This window comes from Squalius cephalus, assembly GCF_949319135.1.
Source record: "Squalius cephalus genome assembly, chromosome: 13".
Classification (NCBI taxonomy): Eukaryota; Metazoa; Chordata; class Actinopteri; order Cypriniformes; family Leuciscidae; genus Squalius; species Squalius cephalus.
In genome coordinates, this window is record NC_137134.1 from 12,144,847 (window position 1) to 12,166,981 (window position 22,135).

Genomic DNA, 22,135 nt, shown 5'->3' on the forward strand with positions numbered 1-22,135 from the left:
ATTCTGACCTCAAGTCAACAAAACTGCAGCTGCATAAACCGCTCGACGAAATGGCACGTAGCCCATTTTCTGAAAATAGTTCATTATTTCGTTTTGGAAAATGCAATGATTCTTTATTAGTGTATAACTTAAATTATAATTATGAAATCTTAGCATATTTAAAATGAAGTGCTACACACTCAAATAGTAGCCTATTATTATGGTAATAAAAATATTCATAAAATATTGTAGACTCTTAAGTTACAACCGATTTTCTGTTTTCTATTTACACAAAAAAAATTAGTGTGCTACAAAGATTCACATAACTAAAGAAGAAAATGAACAGAAACACGAGGCATTTCCTGCTCTTCTTTTTTTTGACAATCTTGGTGTTTATTGTAAGTATTGCATTTAACTCACAGCTAGAATCAGAGTGCATGTTTTACAAAGAATGGCCACAAGTTCATCGGGACCTCTTGTCCTTCCAGGGTGGAAAAGCTTCGCCTTTAACAGACCCCATTTCCCAGAGTCCCTTGACAAAACACAGATGCTGTTTCAGGATCCGCTTAGCATTTCTCTTTTCCTTCGGAGCGACTGAGACCAGAGACGCGGGAGAGCTGATCCCAGACCAGCACCATTTCTCTTGGAAGTGTCGTTGAATACGGGGCCTGGATCGGTACGGTGGCCTCAAAACAACACGGTCCATTCTCTTCGGAAAAGAAAATAAATTAAATAAAACAAAACGAAACAAAAACAAAGCACTGGCATTTCTCAGAATGGGCCCTGGCTTTAAATAGTGCAGATATATCATAAACCAATAAAACAATATGAAAAGGAGAGACAATAAAAGAAAGAAAAAAAAGCAGTATGCCCTCAGGTGGAGGACGACGATAAAGGTTCTCGTCTGTGGTTTGGCCTGGTGTTGATAAAGCACCGCTTTGAATTCGATTCCATCGAACGTGCGAACGTCACAGTGACGTTCCGCACGACCGAAATAGTTCTAACACAAAGAATTTACACCCGACTAATACAGTCAACACTAAAACTCTCTGAACAGGGGTGAGTAGAACTACTCCACACATATGGGTCGTTCAGCATCCAAAAGCATTTGGTTGATGCTGGATCGGGACACTAGCAGATGTCCGCGCTGCTCCATTTCAGGCAGAATGATTACAAATTAGTATTGGCTTTAATATGCACTAAAAAGCAGCTCTGCGTTTGAGGGAGAAAAATAAAATAAAAATAATATAATCACAGATGGGGAGAGTTTACGGTTTTAGGACAGAACTAGCGAACAGAACTGGAAGGGGGGAATGATCATAGATCTGAGGGACAAAATAAGTTAACCTTTTTAATCTACGATTTCGGATCAAGGAAAGAAAATAAATACGACTTGAGGAAAGTTAATCAAGTCTGAATGCTTCTTTTCACACAAAATAAAGTGAAGAAAAAAAAAAAAAAGGTTTAACATACAGTACAGCGGGAAGCAAGAGCTTGAAGCGCTTCGTGTCGAGTTAGGGTGCTTTCACACTGGGGCGTTTGCTGCGGCCCGTAGCGTTGAACCGGTTTCACACCTGATTCACACGTGAATCGTGTCTAGCTTTTAATTCGAATTCACTTTTTTTGCACCATGCAATTTAAAAATATTTTTTTTTTTTGCTAGACCTTCTTTAGTCTGGACTGATTTCGTGTGCGGTAAGCAATTTTCTTTCTTGTTTTTAATTATCCTTTGGGCTTTTTTGCACCTGTTACCCATTTGGAGAGCAACATTTTTTTTCTAGTTCACACTTGATTCTATTCAATCATTGATTCTAGCATTTGTGATCATAATACGTCATCACAAACGTGCACGGCGCAGGATAGAAAACAGGATGCGAACAATACATTGTCTTTTATATTAATTTGGTACTATTAAGCGCACCAGAATGAAGGACACTTGGGTTTACTGTATGTGTGTCACATGAAGGCGGCTGGACTCTTTTGAGGAGACAGCAGATTGTGAGCCACTCGTTTGCCGCTCAGATTGCACTAACTCTCGCTCGTATCCAAGGTAAACCATCACCACAGTAATCCCTTATGTTGAGCACCAGGTTACTTTGCTTTGAGTTGCTTTCACATTCGCCCAGTTCCAGTGCAACCGGACCCAGAGCGCCTCCTTCAGGTAGTCTTGGGTTCAGTACCCCGGTGCGCTCAGGAGTCCGAATGACAGCTTTCACATCACCGATTTTACACGAACCATGTCCCGTTTTGAGCTAAGCTGCCAGTGTGAAAGCACCCTTAGACGCACACGCGCCGCTCACTCCACGTCCACAGCACACGATACTAGTAGTGGAATGCCTTTCAGCTTCAAAACAATAAATATTTAGCGCCACTCAGAGTTAGCATACCTTCTACAGAGGTCCACACTGCCTGCGCTCACTCGTTCTTGTGTGTGATGTCCAATTTTAAGTACTTCGGCGTGTTGGTTTTCTTCTAGTCGTTTAGTTTTACAGAAAGTCGTATAATTCCTTGGGCAGCCACAGAATTGAAACGACTTGCGTTTCATCCAGCATAATGAACAAATAATACTGTCCATGCCACCACAAAAGACTCTCAGGAGGAAGATAGTCAATCTTTGCAAAAATATAATTTAAAATGCACATAACACAAGACATACAGCAACAGAGGCAATTTCTACCCATGGGTAACTACCTTTTTTTTTTTTTTCAACTCAGTTTTTATTTTAACTTTAATTTATTAAACTATCGTATTTATGTACAAAACAAAACCGAGCAAGTTGGCGTTGCTCTTTTGGACGGACACAAGCTTTGTGTCTCAAGAGTAGGAGTGCTAATGTGTTGATCCGACTACACGAGTTTATTGCTTATTTCTGCCAGGAGAGACATCTAGTTAAACACAGGGGTGGATATTTCTCTGACGTGGCGCCAGTTCTACGGAGGGCTCTATGCAGTCGAGTGCAAGATCGCTGGGTTTTAGCTGCAGCGTGGAAAGTGCTTCCACGGTTTAAATGCACCAAAAATTTCCCACAGCCATGGGATAGTTGTTTGCCGCTGTCTTTGATGAATGCAGTAGATCTTTCTGCTTTATTGGTTTTGTCACGTAGCACCAATGACAGTCCTCGTCGCCGTAGAGCAGCGACGTTAGAACCATTAGACCGGGTGAAAAGGAAATCAACAGGTTCGGGACTTCTTGTGTTGATATGGAGTATCGCTTCTCAGGTGGTCCAATTTGGATGGGTTTAGTTCAATAGTTCCCCTAGTGACCAGTTCACAACCCATTCATGAAGAGAGGTGACAATCAGAGGTTTGAATTAAAAATTAACATCTATTTTTTTATACATCTTAGCTTTCCTTTCGGAAAAAGGGGATTTAGACACTGACAATTATCAGAAAAATATCTTATTCGGGGATAAAAACCATCTAATAACCCAATTGAATCACAATCACAGATTGTTTCCATCTCATTCATATTCTCTCAGATACATTCACAAACTTAAAACAGTAAATCAGGCATTCTATAGGGCGGGTGGTGTTCTGGTCACCTGACTTAAAAGTCTCTGATTGGTTGAGGAGGGAAAGGGACTGGGAGAGTGTGTGTGTGTGTGTGTGTGTGTGAGTGTGTAAAGGGGAGCTGGTTTTATGAGCTGAAGGCCAGTTTGATGCTGCAGGAGGAGTAGCCCTCGTCGCTGGCAGTGCTCTGTAGACTGCTGTGGTCGTCCAGATCGCTGGTGCTGGCGGTGCTGATGCTGTCCAGCTCTCCATTGGAGAACTCTGTGCTCTCCACGTCCACCTCCATCTCTTCTGTGCCCACAGAGAGAGAGAGAGAGAGAGAGAGAGAGAGTCAGACAACGTTTTCATTGCATCACATCAGGTATGTCACATGAAGTGTTGACAGGTATCTAGCTTGGCATCAGATAGATAGATAGATAGATAGATAGATAGATAGATAGATAGATAGATAGATAGATAGATAGATAGATAGATAGATAGAATGAACGATAGATAGAATGGCAGATAGATAGGTAGGTAGGTAGGTAGATAGATAGATAGATAGATAGATAGATAGATAGATAGATAGATAGATAGATAGATAGATAGATAGAATGGCAGATAGATAGGTAGGTAGGTAGGTAGATAAATAGATAGATAGATAGATATATAGAACGACATATAGATAGATAGATAGAACGATAGATAGATAGAACGATAGATAGATAGAACGATAGATAGATAGATAGATAGATAGATAGAACGACATATAGATAGATAGATAGATAGATAGAATGAACGATAGATAGATAGATAGATAGATAGATAGATAGATAGAATGAACGATAGATAGATAGATAGACAGATAGATAGATAGATGGATAGAATGAACGATAGATAGATAGATAGATAGAATGAACGATAGATAGATAGATAGATAGATAGATAGATAGATAGATAGATAGATAGATATATAGAACGACATATAGATAGATAGATAGAACGATAGATAGATAGAACGATAGATAGATAGAACGATAGATAGATAGATAGATAGATAGATAGATAGATAGAACGACATATAGATAGATAGATAGATAGATAGAATGAACGATAGATAGATAGATAGATAGATAGATAGATAGAATGAACGATAGATAGATAGATAGATAGACAGATAGATAGATAGATGGATAGAATGAACGATAGATAGATAGATAGATAGAATGAACGATAGATAGATAGATAGATAGATAGATAGATAGATAGATAGATATAATGAACAACAGATATAGAATGAATGATAGATAGAATGAACGATAGATAGATAGATAGATAGATAGATAGATAGATAGATAGATAGAATGAACGATAGATAGATAGATAGATAGATAGATAGATAGATAGATAGATAGATAGATAGATAGATAGATAGATAGATAGATAGATAGATAGATAGATAACAGATGATCAACATGGAGCTGGTACCCTGGTCTGAGTCGGAGCGGTCGGATCTCTCGGAGCAGAGGGTGGAGCCCACGCTGTCAGTGCGCACCCTCTCGCCCTCCAGCACCCCCCCACCGCCCCGCAGCAGGTCCAGGCGCCTCTGGAGGTGCCGCTGCTCTCGCTCCAAATTATCCAACTGGTATGCTGACTTGCGCTCCGCTTCCTCCAGTTTCTGTGGGAAGACAAAGAACGGTGACTCACGGATAATTACTGAAAAACCCTAACGACTCATACAAAAGAATTCACGCTGTAATCAGCGGTTATTACAGCTAATGCATAAGCAAAGACACATTCGCCACTACAAGACCTTTCATTTACTTTTTCCCTTTTCACGGCTGGATTGGGAAATGTTGCAAGCCAGATTCAAACCCGTGTTGACCTCAAGAGCACTAACCACTAGTTACCACAAAGTTTTAGATAACTTTATTAACATCAAGCAACATAAAACATCCGGAAGGGATGGGATTATTTAAAGAGGCGTGTGTTTGTCAAGCTCATGTGACTGATGGATTTGTTTACTACAGTTCTGAACCCAGTTTCGGATCAATAATGCCTCCACACATGACCCCTGTGACCTTATAATATATTACCCTAGAACAATACAGCATGACCCCCAGCTAAAACCACAAACACACACACATGCGCGCACACACATAACTGGTCGGGACAGCCTAACCTGTTATGAAGGGGAAAACCAGTAAGACCTCAAAATGAAAATAAAAGGGTTATGATCATCTACATATTTCCAACAATAGAAAGTATCTGTCTGTAGTGCATGACATGTGTTTTACAATAAAGCTCTTAAGGGATAGAAACTAAATGGTCCCATTAAGGGACGTGGCTCTATGTGTACTTTTTAAGGTGTAGTGGCTGTTTAAACGTGCGTATGTTAATAATGTGAGTATCTTAGGTGTGAACTTGTACATTATGGCTAGTGCGAGTATGGCTAAACGAGTTTCAGATCAGATACATATATAAAGCCAATACGTATGTGATATAGACTGATAAAACTAGTCATGTGATCCCAACATTTTGGCCTCAATGAGTCAGCTTGTATTTGGCTACGCTTAACAATCACTAAGGGGATAGCAATTATATTTACTTCCATTTTTACCACTTTTTCTGGTTTGCGGTGGACAGGAAATCACTTTGCGAGAGTAAATGTAGTGAGCCAAATTCGAACTCATATTTCCCACATGAGCTCCATGGGCATGTTGGTAAACAGCTGGGCCATAGCTCTTATTTGCTTAATGTAGGAGCAACAGACAACCATGGGAGCTCCTCACAAGTGCGTTTACCTTTATGTGTGATTTGGCCTTGTTGAGGAGTCCCAGAGTGGTGTGACGGCTGCAGTCTGGTCCCAGCGGGATGAGGGACTTCAATCGCTCCAGACACAAGCGGAGGTGGGCTCGCCTGAAACATGACAAAACAAAGGTCAGCCTCGTACACACATGCACACGCCCTGAAACAATACAATGAACTTGCTGTGCGTGTGTGGTTAGGTCAAAAGCTTACAAGACAACACCTCATTATGTACCTTAAACACAAACCACACACCCACAGACTACTTAAAGATTACATTCTATACAACTTGAGGCTGTAATCATCTCCTTTCTGACATAGAGGTGACCTGCAGTATTGACTCTATACGCTCAACAGGGTTATTATCACAAACTAAAGTCAAAAATAATTACTTTAAATAAAATAAACATTATATATCTAGTTCAGTCCTGAAACTCTAGAGGGCGCATGATGATGGTCCTTTACATGCAATCTGAGCATAACCGCATGGCACAAGCTGATTGGCCTCTGCTGATCCTACAGCCAATGAGATTGCTTGCTCAACATTTAAATAGTTTGGTTCAGTGTTTGCTGTAATCTAGTCCTGCAGTGCGCTATCAGAGATCATTTGAACCCCTCCACCTCCGCAGCTCCACCTGCCTATTCTATTGGCGTTAGCGAGTCCATAATTGCTCTGTATCAGCAGCATGGAAGATCTAGTTCGCCAAGACCAAATACATAAACACTGCCATATTCATTAACATGCTATGCTAAAACTAGAGTTTCATGATTGAACTGAATATAAAAAACTTTAAGTAACCATTTCTCATTTCCAATTTTACCTAAAAATAAATAAAAAATAATAATAATTTGATCATTTAAAATCAAAATGAACATGAATAATAAAATCTAATTCAAATAATTAACAAAAACTATCAATGAAACATACAATCATGAAAGAAAAACACATGCAGACGTCTGTGTCTACATTTTACGAGCGCATACGGGTGCTTGCGCATGGGTGATCGGTATCTAAAAGTGTCTCTAATTGTGTTATTGAGGCTTTTCAAGTCTAATTCCGTTTGGATTCCTCCTTATCAGCAATGAAGAAGGCTGCTCTATTTCTTTCACATATACAGTCTGTCTAGCCTGTGACAATGGCGGTAGATTTATCACAAGCCTTATCGCCGTGTCTGAGCACCACAGAGAGGGCACTGTTATCTGGACAGCAGTCTCTCACACACACACACACACTCATTGCAGATGTTCCTCTGTCTGCCACAGTGTGTGTGGACATTGATTGATCAACCTGGTGCATTAATGGCTATAGGTGACAGAATGGTATTTTAGGCTGACTTGTAGCTCGCACAAATTACTGCACCAGGCCTCCAGTTCGTCTACACCGATTTTGCCCTACAACCCCATTGGCATGGCAACCACATGTAACCCAAATATCTCTAAAAGACTTCTCACGCTATCCCCCATATCATCTGTCTCCAGACATGACGGGCGTCACATCACACACACAAGCAGTGCTTGCTGGGAAGGTTGTATATATGTGCGTGTTTGTTTTGGTGTGTGTGTGTGGCATGATAAATGACTTCAATTCAGTCGCCAGACAGAGACCGTGCCAAACAACTATCACTAGGCCTGTCATCTCGAAGGTAAACAACAAGACCTAATTATGACGTCACACATAACACACTTTAGTTTCTGTGATACTTGAAAAGACCCATTGCACAACATAAGAAAACAAAACTGAAACAAAGCAAAAACACGCATGACATATGTAAAAAGGTCTATTTAAATGTAGGTGCGTTTCAGTTACTATAAATAACTTATGGTGTGAATTATAGCAATACATGCAAAGCAAAGTTATGTAACATTAACTTTATCACATTATCAGTTAGCAGTTTGCTTCCTACATAGGCAGCTGCCTTCAGCGGTGGCATCCTAAAACTCCAAATTTATGTAAAGAACCTTTAAAATCCATGGAAACCTTCCATTCCAGAAAAGTTTTTTATAGTGGAAAACGGTTGAAATGTTCTTCACACTGAGAAGAAGAATCACTAAAATGTTCTTTAGGGAACCAAACATGGCATTGCTAAGAAAACCCTCTTTTGGAACCTTTATTTTTAAGAGTGAACAGTCATGAAACGTGGAAGTAGCTGATTCCTTTGCGAGGGAAACTGACTTAAAATTAATTCAATTTTTCTTCTAGTCATTGTCGCAATGCATTCTGCAATCGCATTCTCCACAAAGAACAGAATAAAAAATTACATGATCAATAAGTTATGACAAAATGTGTTTTTGCATTGCTTTAACTCATCGAAATAAGTTCAACAAGATTCAACTTTTTTTTAAGACACTGTAATTTAAGTTGAAATGACTTAAACATCCAATTTTATTGTACTTAATTTAAGGCACCAACTTTTTTTTACAGTGAACCATTTTAATTTGACTAAAGCGAGTGAACTGATATTCCTTCAAATGCTGCCTCTGTAGGCAGTTCATTTGGTTTTAAAACCGTAAACGACTGACCCTTGATAATCGTGGGTGTGCAGCATCTGTGCTTCAAAGCTGTAAGCTGAGTCTGTTCAAGATCTGGCTCTGGTAAATACGCCAAATTTTACACTCCTCTGCATTAGTCATATAGAGAACTCACTACAACTCACAAGTTTAATAATAACTCATATCAAACATGCCCCTTAAGGTTGAACATGTTCAGACTTGTTCTCTCTTACACCCAGAGCAAGAATTGTATTATCCAAAACATCTTCACATGCCCTTTAAATGACTCACACGGGCTCATAGTCACGGGTGTCACGGTTGTCACGATCTTGAAATGTTGGCTGCATTCAATTATACAAACATTTGAAACGTATATCTTAATTTATTTATTTACACTGGGAAATGATCAAATTAAATTTTGAAGTAAATACAGCACAGTGTAAAATAACATGAATGTTAGACACATAGATGCACGGATTGACAATGTGAATTTGGGCAACAGTAAGGCTGTGAAACAACGCCTGGTCCTCTGGTGTGGTGGGGGAATTTATCAGGGGGTGAAAAGAAACACATGCTCGTCCCAGATTCTGCTTGGTCTATTGGTAAATAATGAATGGTGTTGGCATTGATGTCATGGGCTTGACATGTTAATAACTTGTTAATAAGTCAGGGTCAAAAGGGGGACATGATTCTGACACATCCTCAAATTGTAATCTGCATCAAGAACTCAAAATTACGTGCATATTTTCCCCTCTCAATCAGCATGACAAAATGTGCTAGGCCTGGCTACTTGTCAACTATACGTATATATTTGTGTATATACATAGATTGCTTCATCCACAGCAGGAAATCTCACGTTTCCCACGCAGAAACAGCACCTCTGTCTGTGCAGCAAACATAAACCTGCACTGATAAGAAATGCAAGAAATGGAGGTTTCATACAGCAATGCATGCGCTCTAAAAAGGCACGGCTTTTCCTACAGATTCCCCTTTGATAGCATGTTTTATCTAATGCCTCACATGATGCCTTTGGAGCGTAAGGTCACATGGCTGGGTTATTGCACACCAGTGCACAGATTATAGAGCGAGAACAGGCTCTGGGTTCTCAAGCCCTAGTTCGGATCTGATCAATACAGTGGGACTGACAGCTTCATCTGGGTTACCAGCTTGTTTAAGCCTTGTTTTATTTAAAGGTCTGGCCTCATGCTTTTATTATGATTTCATAACGAGTGAGCATGAAGACGTGTTCCCATCATATCAGTAACAGTCCCGAGCTCTCCAACAGCTCTCAGATTAAACGAGTGCGCTATCCTCCCCACCACGTAAACACACACAGATGGGAGGCCATTATTGCTGCTAGTCTTCCGTTCGTGTGTAATCTGCCTGAAAACTGGACGAAAGGCTACGTTAGCAGCATGACATTAAAGAGATACCAACCTAAAAGCAACATGCACTCATGCTGGGAATAAAAGCAACCTACAAATGTGGGTAGAAAGCAAGGGAGGGAGGGAGGGAGAAGGAGGGAGAGATGGTTACAGATGTAAAGTTAGAAGGTGGGGGTAGTCAGGATGGAGAGAATGAAAAGAGATGAATAAAGAGGTGGGAGGAAGAGAGAGATAGTGGTTGAAATACAGTACAGACAGACACTGTGACAGCACTCTATGTAAACATGCTCGCAAACAAAGAAGCCTTTGAGCCATGAACCAATGACAGCTTACTGTAGTACGACACAGAAAGGGGGGTGGATGTGCAAAAATACATATTTTCAATATCGACTAGTGGGCGGGGTTGCCTAAAAAGCAAGTCGACTGACTAGTAGTCAACGTCAACAGAGCGCAACGTAATGGAAAGGGTTTCAAGAAGGCTTTTTACAAGTTGGACTATTTTTAACTTCATGCGATTCTTGTGGTGGGATGCTCAAAAAAAACAGAGTGAGATGAACTGCAATTGCCAAAGTCAATCTTCTGAATGTGTAAGACATTACTTTAAAGAAGATTAATTTAAAGACACAACTTATTCTATTAACAGTCTAACAAACTAAGGCAAAGCATGCTAATTATAGAACTATCCCTAAAAATATCAAAACTAAAAACAAACAAATGAAATATGTGAATAAACTTGTCACTTCCAATCGTCTAGTCGGTTGTTGTGCAACTAGTTGAACATTGGGACTCATCCCTAATAGGGGGAGACAGAATGACAACTAGCCTACATCGGGCCGAGGATATACCTCTGTTGCACCCCTGATTAAACACATGTACAGTAATGGACTACTGGCAGAGTGATGGCTAAAGATCATAGGGAAATAAAGAAGCACATACAAACTCAGACAGTAACAGCTGTGGAGGAGCAAGGCCCGCTCTGGCCCATCAGTAACACTTGGATTAGTTCACACGTGCTGAGCTGTAATCTGCTCCACACAGCCCAGACCAGCAGACCCCACTCACATGCCCACAGAGTTTATGTGTGTAGTCATGTGACCGCTGCCCCCATCCCTAAAGCTCCTGCAGATGGCCATGTACATGAAAAACACAGATTCTCTATTAAACGCCTCTCTATTACACGTATTTCAATAGGCCAGAACATTGTGCACGCTTTGGGTAATCTAATAAAATGTGAGGTGATCCCAAAAACAAACGGGACGAAATCAGAAAACAGAAATGTCACCAGATGTTTGAATGACACCGCTCTCTCGCTCTCTCTCAGAAAATCCACTCAATCCACTTTACTTCCCCGGAAGGATGCCTAATCCTAACACAAAAAATAAACACAGCGGTGGTGGAAGGGCAAACAGCCATAGGACTCTTCCGTAATCAGATCAAAGGCCATGACACACAAAGAAAGGGTGCAGATCAATGTGGCTGGTTATGATTGGATGACCTTCAAGAGCTCCACCAATTGGATGGGTGGATAGTGTGGCTTTGTCCAGCTTGCCATGGTGATTCCATAGGCCAAGCAGAACTCAATATATGACAATCTGTGGCAGGCCCTAGGGCAAAAACCACCATATACATAGAGGAGGACACATACCCCCAATATTTCAATAAGTAGTTTGCCCAATAATGGGTTTTTCATTCGCCAGTTGTTAAGCAATTACAATTGGTCCCTGCCCCTATCTTGACTGTTAGGTTTCAACATTGAGGCCTGCAAACGGTCATACTTTGACACAATGTCGAAACTAAACATACAAACATCATTATCAGGTTTTAAGGGTGTTGCTGATCCAGCTGATTATGCCACTCCGGAATGTTTCTAGATTTCAGCCTGTAATTCAAGAATTTGGTTGTATTAGTAAGGAGGAGTCTAAAAATGTTAGGTGTTGTTGTATAGCAAGGTTCACAGTGCCATCAAGGATGTGGGCCTGTTTGTGTTGTTTCTGCAACATTACCCACTAGTAGCCATGCATGTTATATTTGCGTGTTTATGCAATGAAACACAGTGTTTTTTTACAGAACACAGTAAATGTGGGGCAAGGCAGAGCTTTAGTGGCCTCCGAATCTCAAATGTCCTCTGCTATACCCTTCCGACAGAACTTGAAGACTGCCACGGGGTGTGTGTCCTTCCTGACTCACCCAAAACACCCAGAGCTTTGTCAACCTTCCATAGCATGAGTGAGCGTCTACGTGTGCGTTGCAAACATGTCCTGGCACGTGTGCGAGTATGCATTGCTTACTTGACCAAAGATCACACTTCCTAAGCTGCTTTTGCTGGCCAAGAAAAGCTTACAAGGCATCAGGTCAGCGAGAACAGCCAGTTCTGGCTTCCCTTCCAGAGGGTTTCCGGAATTCCCAGGGGAAGCGGAATGTTCTGACTCCATCTTCCTTAGAACACAGGAAGGAAAACACGTAAGGTCGTCGACAGCAAGTTCTTGAAGAGTACACCTTGGCTACGGATGACGTCCTATCTTCTACACGCACTTCATTCCTCATAATTCTCATTGTGGGTGGAAGAGTGTTGTAGCCAATCAGCCCGGGATCCTCTGCGTTTTGAAAAGATCTTTTCTTAGGACCGTTGGTCTATTTTCAGTAAGCCAGCTTGGCAGCTTTATTCCTGAGCCTTTGCATTCTCACTGTCAAACACACCACGGCCCACACAACCATAACAACATGCTTAACACACAGCCAAACACCCTCACTTGCATGTACCCAATAATTAACAACAACATGACACCTATAATAGGAAATGAAATCAGTGATTTCAGTTCAATTTGACATCTTCCTCGGCACTATACATTCTGACATCCGAACTGTGCAACCTAACCCAAGTTCAGGAAGTTGAGGCTCACCACATTTGTTCAAAGGCATCATAAGATCAAAAGGCGGCATGCTTATATGCACACACATGTTATCTGTATATGTGTCGCGGGTTGCGAGAAGCCAGAATGTGGTCAAAAGGCTTTCATCTCCTTCCTCTTCCTTTCTGACATTCAAAAACAATGTGAGCTATCTTACATGTTCATCAAACAGAAAGTATATGTGATGTCTGATGCGAAATGGCAACCGCTTGCCACTCGGGACTGCAGTAAAGCTTTGGCAAGCAGGAAACTGTTCCCCTTGTGCTTCCGTACGACTTTTTCAAAGTATTGTGGTGCATCACAAGCTAAAAGGGATATATTTATTTAGTAAAATAAAAATGATGGGTGTCCAGTCTTCGAGAACTGTAATAGACAATGGTAATGTGGAGTCAGGGGAAATATGGTTTAGTGCTGGGTGTGGCTGCTGACACCGTCATGATGTGTTGTGTAATATTTCTTTGTGCTGACACTAAAGGCTGGCCGACAAGCCCTGGCATCTTTATCTGCCCCAAACCCATACAACCCCGTGCTGGCGCAGTGACAACCCTTCTCATGTGTAGACATTATCTGAGAAACACAGCTGGTCTGGGAGGAGATGAGGCTATTTTCAAGCACACATAAGTATGGTGTACTCAAAACTATTTGAACTAAAACTGTGCTCTGGTCCAAAAAGTCTTTGTTCACTTTGCCCAACACGTTGTCTGTCTTACCATGTTCCAACCAAAATGGCTGGCAAGCGAATAAACGTGACACTCCATGAGTAGGCTGTGCTTAAGGCAAGTTCAGAGATCTCCAGGTTTTCAGATAGAGGGTCACAAAGAAGTTGCTTCTGCTGCTCGTCTAGACAAGAGTTATTTTGAGTCTTTGAAGTGGAGCCTCAGTATTCGCGTGCAGTGCCTAAACAGCAGGCCCCGCACTGCCGCCGTCTAACGCCTATCAGATAAGAACTCGTGAGACTAAAACATACAGTCGTCTGTAAACTCTCACGCCACACATGGGTGGTGGTTTCAAAGAAAACTCCACCCATAGGTATGGGTCATTTCAAAGAAATAACACCTGTATTCTCTTAATAATGTACACCTACCGTAATAACTAGCTTCCTTTTGTGCATTTTCTTCCTATTATGCAACTGGCATTGTGAAAGAAAGGACATTTGTTTGTGTCTCTGGTTTCTCTCGTCTCCCTGCACTCTGGCTAGTAATCTGAAACTGTGGCTCCAGTAGTTGTTTAGGACCGAGGGGTGGGCGAGCCACGAGGAGAGGGAATGCCCTTAGATTAGAAGAATTGGGTCACCACTTACTTTCACTTTTAGTTACCTGTTGCTGCAGGGACAAGCTGGGACAACTGTTCTTCAGCTTTCTGTTAGCCTTATGTAATGTTACGATTTCATATTTTATGAATTTTAAGAGTAGCTTCCATACTTGAAGTGACGGGAAAGATTATATTTTAAAGCACTGCGATATTTCACTGTATTAATTTCCTTACAATCAAGAATCAATTCAATTCACATATATTTGTATAGCGCTTTTCACAGCAGGCCTACATATTTCAAAGCAGCTTTGCAGAAAATGCATGTGTGTACATTACAATTTAGAGTGATCACAGAGTCACAATTTTTAATTACACTTTCGCATTAATATTTTTGAGAAAGACCACTATTATATAACTTATATATAGTCTCATTTCTAAGTATTTTTACAGTGTTGCAGTCTTTTCCTGGTATGACAAACCTGGAATGTACGCAGTTAACTCACATTGTTTTTACTGACACTTACAGGCCTCGTGCTCCTCAATTATGCAAAGCACTCAAACCACAAACGCCCAATTTAGACTGCAAATAAAAGATTGCAAAACATTACTGTTTTCAATCACAATATAGCCTACCAAACTTTGACTAAAACTGAAAACGTATGCATTTTGGCAGTTCATTTACACGACAACAGCGTTTTGGGGGGCCTGAAAAAAGCAAAGGAAAAACGTTTCCGTTTTTAGTACATCGTGTAGACGTACCCTAAGGATCTAAAGCAGGGGTGTCAAACCCAGTTCCTGGACAGCCACAGCCCTGCAGAGTCTAGCTTCAACCCTCATTAAATGCACCTGATCCAGCTAATTAAGTCCTTCAGGCTTATTTGAAACCTACAGGTTTGTGTGTCGGCGCAGGGTTGTGCTCTGTAAACTCTGTAAGACTGTGGCCCTCCAGGAGCTGAGCTAGACCTCTGATCTAAAGCAAATGTTCTCATATTGGGGCTCAAATATTGATATGATATTGTATCGCAGCTCCTTGCAGATTCTCACCTTTTTTTCCTAATAATTTTAACCTATTGTGGTCAATTATTGCACAAGTTTGAGTCGTGGTGCTCATGAAGCTAATGCAAGTTTAAGTCTGACTTGTGAAATTCTCAATCATTGCCACGTCAGACGCCGACCAACGGCAACAATCACCAGATCACAGTGAGTCACTTCTCAAGACTTTCCACAACCTGACAAACGCAGACTGAACATGTTCAATCAGTGTAAACAAGCGCAGTGCAATGACAACAGGGTTAACACACTGATTTCACAAAACCTAATGAACTTATCTGTTGACATCTGTCTGTGCAATGTGGATTAGCCTTAAAATGAAAAAAATAAAATAAAATTGTACTTACCGATTTTTCTCCAGCTCGTTGTGTGTGGACCTATAAAGCAAAACAGATGCAATGAATGAGCAAACTTCAACTTGTTTGTGAGTCTGTTGGGCATTAAGTGCACTAAAGGTTATCATCATCATAAACACAAGCTTATTTCTCGAGCACTTGGCTCCCGAATTAAACGTCAGCTCTCGTCGTGAGATCAGAGAAAAAAAAAAAGCTTGGCCGCTCGTGAAGAACAAGGCCACGCGTCATTAAAGGTTCCAATGGATTTACTAATTAATCTTTATTGGAGGGTTGAACCAGCTCCCCCATCACAACCAATCCAGTGGCTTCAGAGGGAATTATAAAGGCTCCTCTAGATGACCCACATGTCACTGCAACTCTTTGTTTGCAGCGAAAAGACAGAGAAATTAAGTGTGCAGAGCATAGAAAAGCGCGCACAATGACCACCCTGTATATGCGAGCACGTGAGAGAGCTCTCCTCCTCGTACAATGAGTGAGTGCCAGTGGACGCTCTCTCTCTCTCGCCCTCTCTGAGAGCACGAGTCAGTGTTATGTTAATAATGTAAAGTGAATCAGCCGTCCCCCTAAGAGGCTCTTTGTGTGGCAACACGCTGAAAGCTTTTCCAAAGCACTAAATGGCCGGACAAACTGGTGCATGGCAATGCCGTTGCAGGAGCTGCAAGACGTGAAGCCCTACTTCTCCGTGGGTCATGTGACCACTTCCTTTTATTGGCGACTATTAATACCAAGAGCGTATTTTCTGGCATCCTGCAGCTGACCTTATGGTATCGCCGCTTCACACGGGAGGATGCTTGTGTGCTCAGCGGGGAGGAATGGAGCGAGGGAGGAAAAGACTTATTAACAGTATGGCTGTGTTTTCACAGCTCTTGATTTTGTGTGATAAGAAAAGTCTGTAAAAACAGAGGCAAATATACTGTGTAAATGAGTTTTTTTATTTTTTTATTACAGGTGTTTGAATAACGCTCTGCATTGTGCTGTGTAAACGTAACGGATTATTGTTTTGTTTTGATACTAGTGTATTCGTAATTTTAAATTCACAGCATAAGCGTGACAATCTTTGTGACAAAATTGTGTGTTGCCCAAGGCAGACAAAACAAAGAAAAACGGGGATTGCCCCAGGTTTGTTTTTGACATATGTGGAAAAGTATTTTTCATCACAATCTTTCCACCTGAAGTGGCCTGGATAGCTCTCCTCGGGTCAGTCTACCGAATCACCTCCATACATGCATGCCAGATGATCAGATAGTGTTTCCTTTACATTCCCTCCATCACTGTTCGCATTGTGTACAGTAACACAGACCTGAGATCAGTCATCAAGATGTCTGATACACACGAAGTGAAACAAAACAGACGGCACTCACACAACCCTAAACACAATAACACGCACACAGTGTCTCGAAACCTTGTGACCTGCTCACCTAGATGGCATTTTTGATCATCACAAAACAGAAGTGCCCACAGAAACAGATATTCTGTAACAGAAATCTACATCTATCTATCAATCTATAACAGAAAACCCGGTGAGCTACCGACCCAGTTGGCATTTGTGGCCACCACAAAACCTAGTCAGCTGACTGTTTAAAAATGCCTGTTAGTGTATTTTCAACTTGTTTTATTGTTATTTTATTGTTATTTTATTGTTTATTGCGGAAAATGACTGTTGGTCATTTTCCAAAACATGTTTTAAAAGGAGAATAACATGGAAAGATAATATAATAAAGAGAGTATAACCTTTCGAATGAATTGTGTCTGCTTTATAGTGAACTGCCAAGCCAGCTGGCATTTTTGGCCACCACAAAACCTAGTCAGCTGACTTCCTAGATGAAATTTTTGGGCATCTCAACAAAACAAAAAAACCATATACCAAGATAACAGATATTTGGCATCATAGCACCATTTTCGTGATTCAACAAAACTGTCTTTTAATAAACAGATTAAAACGCCTGTTACTGTATTAGCCTCATAGCATAATCGCCTATAACTCTTTTTTTTTTAAATAGGACGTTGGCAATTATGCTATGAGGTTAACGAAATGTAAATTTGTTTTCCATTGAATCGACATAGCAAAAACAAATGCCTGGTGATCATTTTCCAAAACATGTTTTAGAAGAATAACGTGGAAAGATAACTTAAATGCATTATAGTGAGACTATCTAGACTCATTTTAGGGCATTTTAAAAGCTAGTAAATCATATCTCAATATCGTGTTTTTTGTTGTTGTTGTTGTTCTTGGGTCGCGTGCACTATTTTCAGGATTCAGCAAAAGCTTCTGTTAATGGACGGATTAATGCGCCTGCAACTTTTTCGATTTGTTTCGTTCATTAAAATGACATTTAACGGAAAAGGGTCGGCGATAATTTTCCAAATCATGTTTTAGAAGGAGAATAACGTGGAAATATCATTTAATAAAGACGCCTCAGGCTGTTCACCTTGGCAGCCTGTGAACAACAGTTGCTGTAAATAAGAGCCGTGTGTTCAAGGGTCCGGTAAAAAATTAAAATACTCTTCTTATAACAGACACATTCAAAAACTGGATTTTTTTTCCCCCCAACGGAATATTTAGCGGATATTAAGCGATTACGGGTTGAAATAAACCGAAAATTACAAACTTTCGGTTCAGACAAAACGAAACCCCATGTCGACCAAAGGCGAAAACAGGACGTGAGTTTTCGCACGGTCCCTAACCTCAGCTCTGCAGCAAGAGTTTGACAATCAGCTGATGAGAGCTCCCCTCCCCCGAAAATACACAACAAACATTAATAACAACAATAATAATCATACAGCACGCTTTATAACATGTATATGCATGCATAAATATAGCAAAGTGCATCAGACATAATGCATTTAAAAGTGTATACTGCTTTTAAACCGATCCAGAAGCTGTTAAAAATGCAAATAGGAAATGCTTAAGAAAATACAGCAGCAATAATGCAAGCAAGGCCGTATATATATCATGCAGTCCGGACAGATGTCATAGCAGTGTGAGCTACACACACGTCTCTCCCTGGCTTTTCTCCAGCAGAGTGTATTCTGCTTTCTCGTGGACGAGGAGAGTCGGATCATGTGCTTTACCTGTTGTGGTTGTTGTTGCACTTTTTATTTCGGAATTTCCTTTGTCTCTGGTAGCTGGAGTGCTGAATAGACGGAAAGGTCGAGGCATATCCGTGTTCACACTCTGAAAAAGACACCGCAGAGAAACGAGTCACACCACATCCCAATCGGGTCAAGTCCCTTTAAACACCCCTCACACTTTAAAACACACGTTCATCCGTGCGACACGACAGTTGTCATGCTATAACGTGATTTATAACCATCAAATATCATGTACCTCTTTCTCTCCTTTCTATATACTCGGCTGCTTCCAGTAATGTCTGTATGTTCAGCACAGCAGTCATCGTTTGAATAAATAGATGGATGTTTGTTTCTTTTTCCTGATGTGTGATCACGATGACAGCTGTCGCGCAGCAAGACCAAGCATTGAATAATCCTTCGAATATTCACTTTGTATTCTTGTTTCTATTTGCTGAACCGTCGACTCGAGGTATTTCCTTCACTGTTAACAAGCTGGTTTACCGGAAATCAAACAAAAATAAAACATCCGACGCCTGAATATCAAAGTAGTAAAAGTGCTTTAGGAAAACAGTCGCGTATAAAGTGTATAAAATGAATAGAAACAAGGTACAAAAGAGTCCCCGAGAGCCCAGCCTGCGAAGTCCCTGGTGCTTGCGCTCTTTTCTCCTCCCTCAGTTTGTTTACCTACTGTTTTAACAGCTGAGCGGATAGAGACCTCGGCGCAGGGCATTGTGGGAAATTGAGTCCTTCACCAAACCGCGGCCCTTCAACTCGCTAACCACAGTCTGATTTAAAGCCCTGCTAATACATATTAAAAGAATAACCTTGCTTAGATAGTTACTCTGTCCTTAATATTAACTCAATAAAGATTATTTCCTATTGGGCACATTTATACACACGAGAAAGACAAAGTCTTTCTAATGAATATATAGCGTTTTCTAGCAAACAAGAGTAAAACATACCTCTCTCTCTCTCTCTCTCTCTCTCTCTCTCTCTCTCTCTCTCTCTCTCTCTCTCTCTCTATATATATATATATATATATATATATATATATATATATATATATATATCAATTTTATATTAATTTATACAAAACTTACTATTGTATTAATTATTTTTCTGAATATGCTGTAACTGAAACCCTACATAGCGGTGCAGTCTATGCTAATGACACAATAACTCAAATCAATATTTCATGTATCCATTTATTTATTATTATTAATTCATTAATAAGTATATAACATGCAGGGCAATTTCATCTGCGTTATGCGTGTTACATGGCATAATAACGCTTTAAAAATATATGTTTTAATGCTCTTTTCCAGTTTGGAAACAGCGCACTTCAACTCCCACAAGCCCTCACTTCCAGTCTCGTTTAAGCCAGGCCCAGCAACATATGACATCATAGCCCCGCAGCTCTGTGATTGGTCAGAGGCTCTTGTAAGCGTCCGCCAACGCAACAAGCTCTGACCAATCAGATCAGCGCAAAGTGCGCCATGTGGATGTCATGTGAACACACCCCCCTAAGAAACAGGAAGGCATTTTTGAGAACTCTTTTCAAGTAGATATATGCAGTCTGCATATAAAATGTCAGATTTACCCCATATGATTCGGGCTCTCTTTAAAGCGCAATGAATGTTAATCGGACGATCTATAGGAGCGAGTTGGTGAAAGCATAATCAAATTCTATTGTTCCTAAAGTGCTTATTAAACTTCTCATTATACTATTTTAGTTTATATTATTCAGACACGGTTAGTTTTATACATTTAAAATGTATGCTAATAATGTAAAACGTGGGGTGCGAAGATATTTTTCCTACAATTTCCAATCTGGACAACTTAAAATGCTCAAACAAAAACAGCGTCATATGATCAAATGCCTTTATTTGTACGATGTGCATTTTCTGATGTTGAGTCATAATGCATACACAAGTATGCGTGCGTGACGGAGTTGCAAAGCGCTGAACCACAGTACCCTAAGAGGTGACGTCAGTGTGTGTATTGTGCCAGCAAATGTTGTTTATTTATTTATTTACTTGTTTATGTTCCTCGAGAGAAAGAGAAAGGTGGCAAACAGCCTGGCATGTCTCACTGCCGAACAATGCCAGACTCTGAACTGCCCCATATGACAGTGCATGCCAGCTCGGGACAGCCAGTGTGCGATTTGGGACATTAAGTGCTGCAGAGGGAATTATTCCCCTGCTTTTGTGTCTCTGACGCACGAAATAATACATGAACATGTTTAAATTTGACATTATATCACTTTGTGCAGATAAAAACAGCTCTGAAATCAACCCAAACAATTTAAGTATCTGCATTAGAGGATTATATGCATAATCAAAATATGTTAAAATATGAAAAGGGCTCCTTTTACATTTCGGAAACTTGATCCTTTAAAAGCATTGTGGCTGTGCATCGTATGTCGGGGTACAATGCACATGTTCCTTGTCTACTTGTTCGATGAACTCAGTCCTTTGTTGTCTGAGTCTATTGACAATGAAACAGTTTCTCTGCAATACGCAAATCAGTCAAAAATCACTCATAAGTGCACTATTATTTTACTTACTTCCATCTTTTCTCTCGGCGCTCTCAATGTAACTGGCAGCCTCCAGTAAAACTTGTACATTTTTCAGGAAAGTGTTTATCATGGAAGAGTCTGTGGAGTTGAAAACGTCATTGAAAGGACAAGTAGACATCTCAAAATCTTGCTGATCCAAAGATGTTTCGGACTCCAGGAATAAGTCTTCGGCCTTCACCTCCTCTCTTCGTTTCTCTCTCTCACTTCGCACCATTTTGTTCCCGTGCAGCGAATATGGTTGGAATTGAAACTGTATTAGAGTTATTGTGCTGTGCTGCGCTCTCTGGATCTACAGAATAAATGAGGGGAATGTAATGGATGAGGAGATAAAGCACTTCGGCCTTCCCGGGTCCTAGCGCCCGCTCGTGCTCGCCTGTCACGTCCACACGGCGACCCGACCCCCCGGGCGATGACGTCATCGACGCGGACTCGTGCCTTCCCAAAAATAGTTTCATTCACTATGAAAATGAACACTGAGAGAAACATAAACAGTTAATTTACTTTTAAGGCTAGCCTACTACACACAAAATAAGAAGAACGCACATTTAAATTGCAAGCTTTGTTTCATCATTGAGGCCATCTCAATTCAGAAAAGCAACCATTATTTAGAGTTGGAAAGAAATTGCAGTAATTTAAGCCTCACAAGATATTACAGTAAAAATAGTTGATTTTCTCTCTTCAAAATACTCGCAATAGCCTCGGACATACTGAGCATTGCTATGCAACAAAAATAACGCTACGTTACGGGTAGGGAACAGTGATATGGCTC

At 40.6% G+C, this 22,135-nt stretch overlaps 1 protein-coding gene across 4 annotated transcripts; it reads right to left on the reverse strand.

Annotated features, from left to right (window-relative positions):
* Nucleotides 1-765: 765 nt before the first annotated feature.
* On the reverse strand, nt 766-21,770 carry mxi1 (max interactor 1, dimerization protein). 4 transcript variants are annotated; one of them, XM_079891156.1, is made up of 6 exons: nt 21,355-21,770; nt 18,789-18,891; nt 15,708-15,737; nt 6,272-6,386; nt 4,956-5,145; nt 766-3,779 (listed from the first exon to the last, which is right to left on the reverse strand). In XM_079891156.1, the coding sequence occupies exons 1-6, from the start codon at nt 21,578-21,580 to the stop codon at nt 3,616-3,618; spliced, it is 828 nt and encodes a 275-aa protein (XP_079747282.1). In that variant the 5' UTR covers nt 21,581-21,770; the 3' UTR covers nt 766-3,615. The 4 variants fall into 4 exon arrangements, with proteins under 4 accessions (XP_079747282.1, XP_079747283.1, XP_079747284.1 ...); XM_079891157.1 differs by having other exon boundaries at nt 766-3,776; nt 21,355-21,670; XM_079891158.1 differs by lacking the exon at nt 21,355-21,770 and adding an exon at nt 19,045-19,485.
* Between the last annotated feature and the right edge of the window lie 365 nt (nt 21,771-22,135).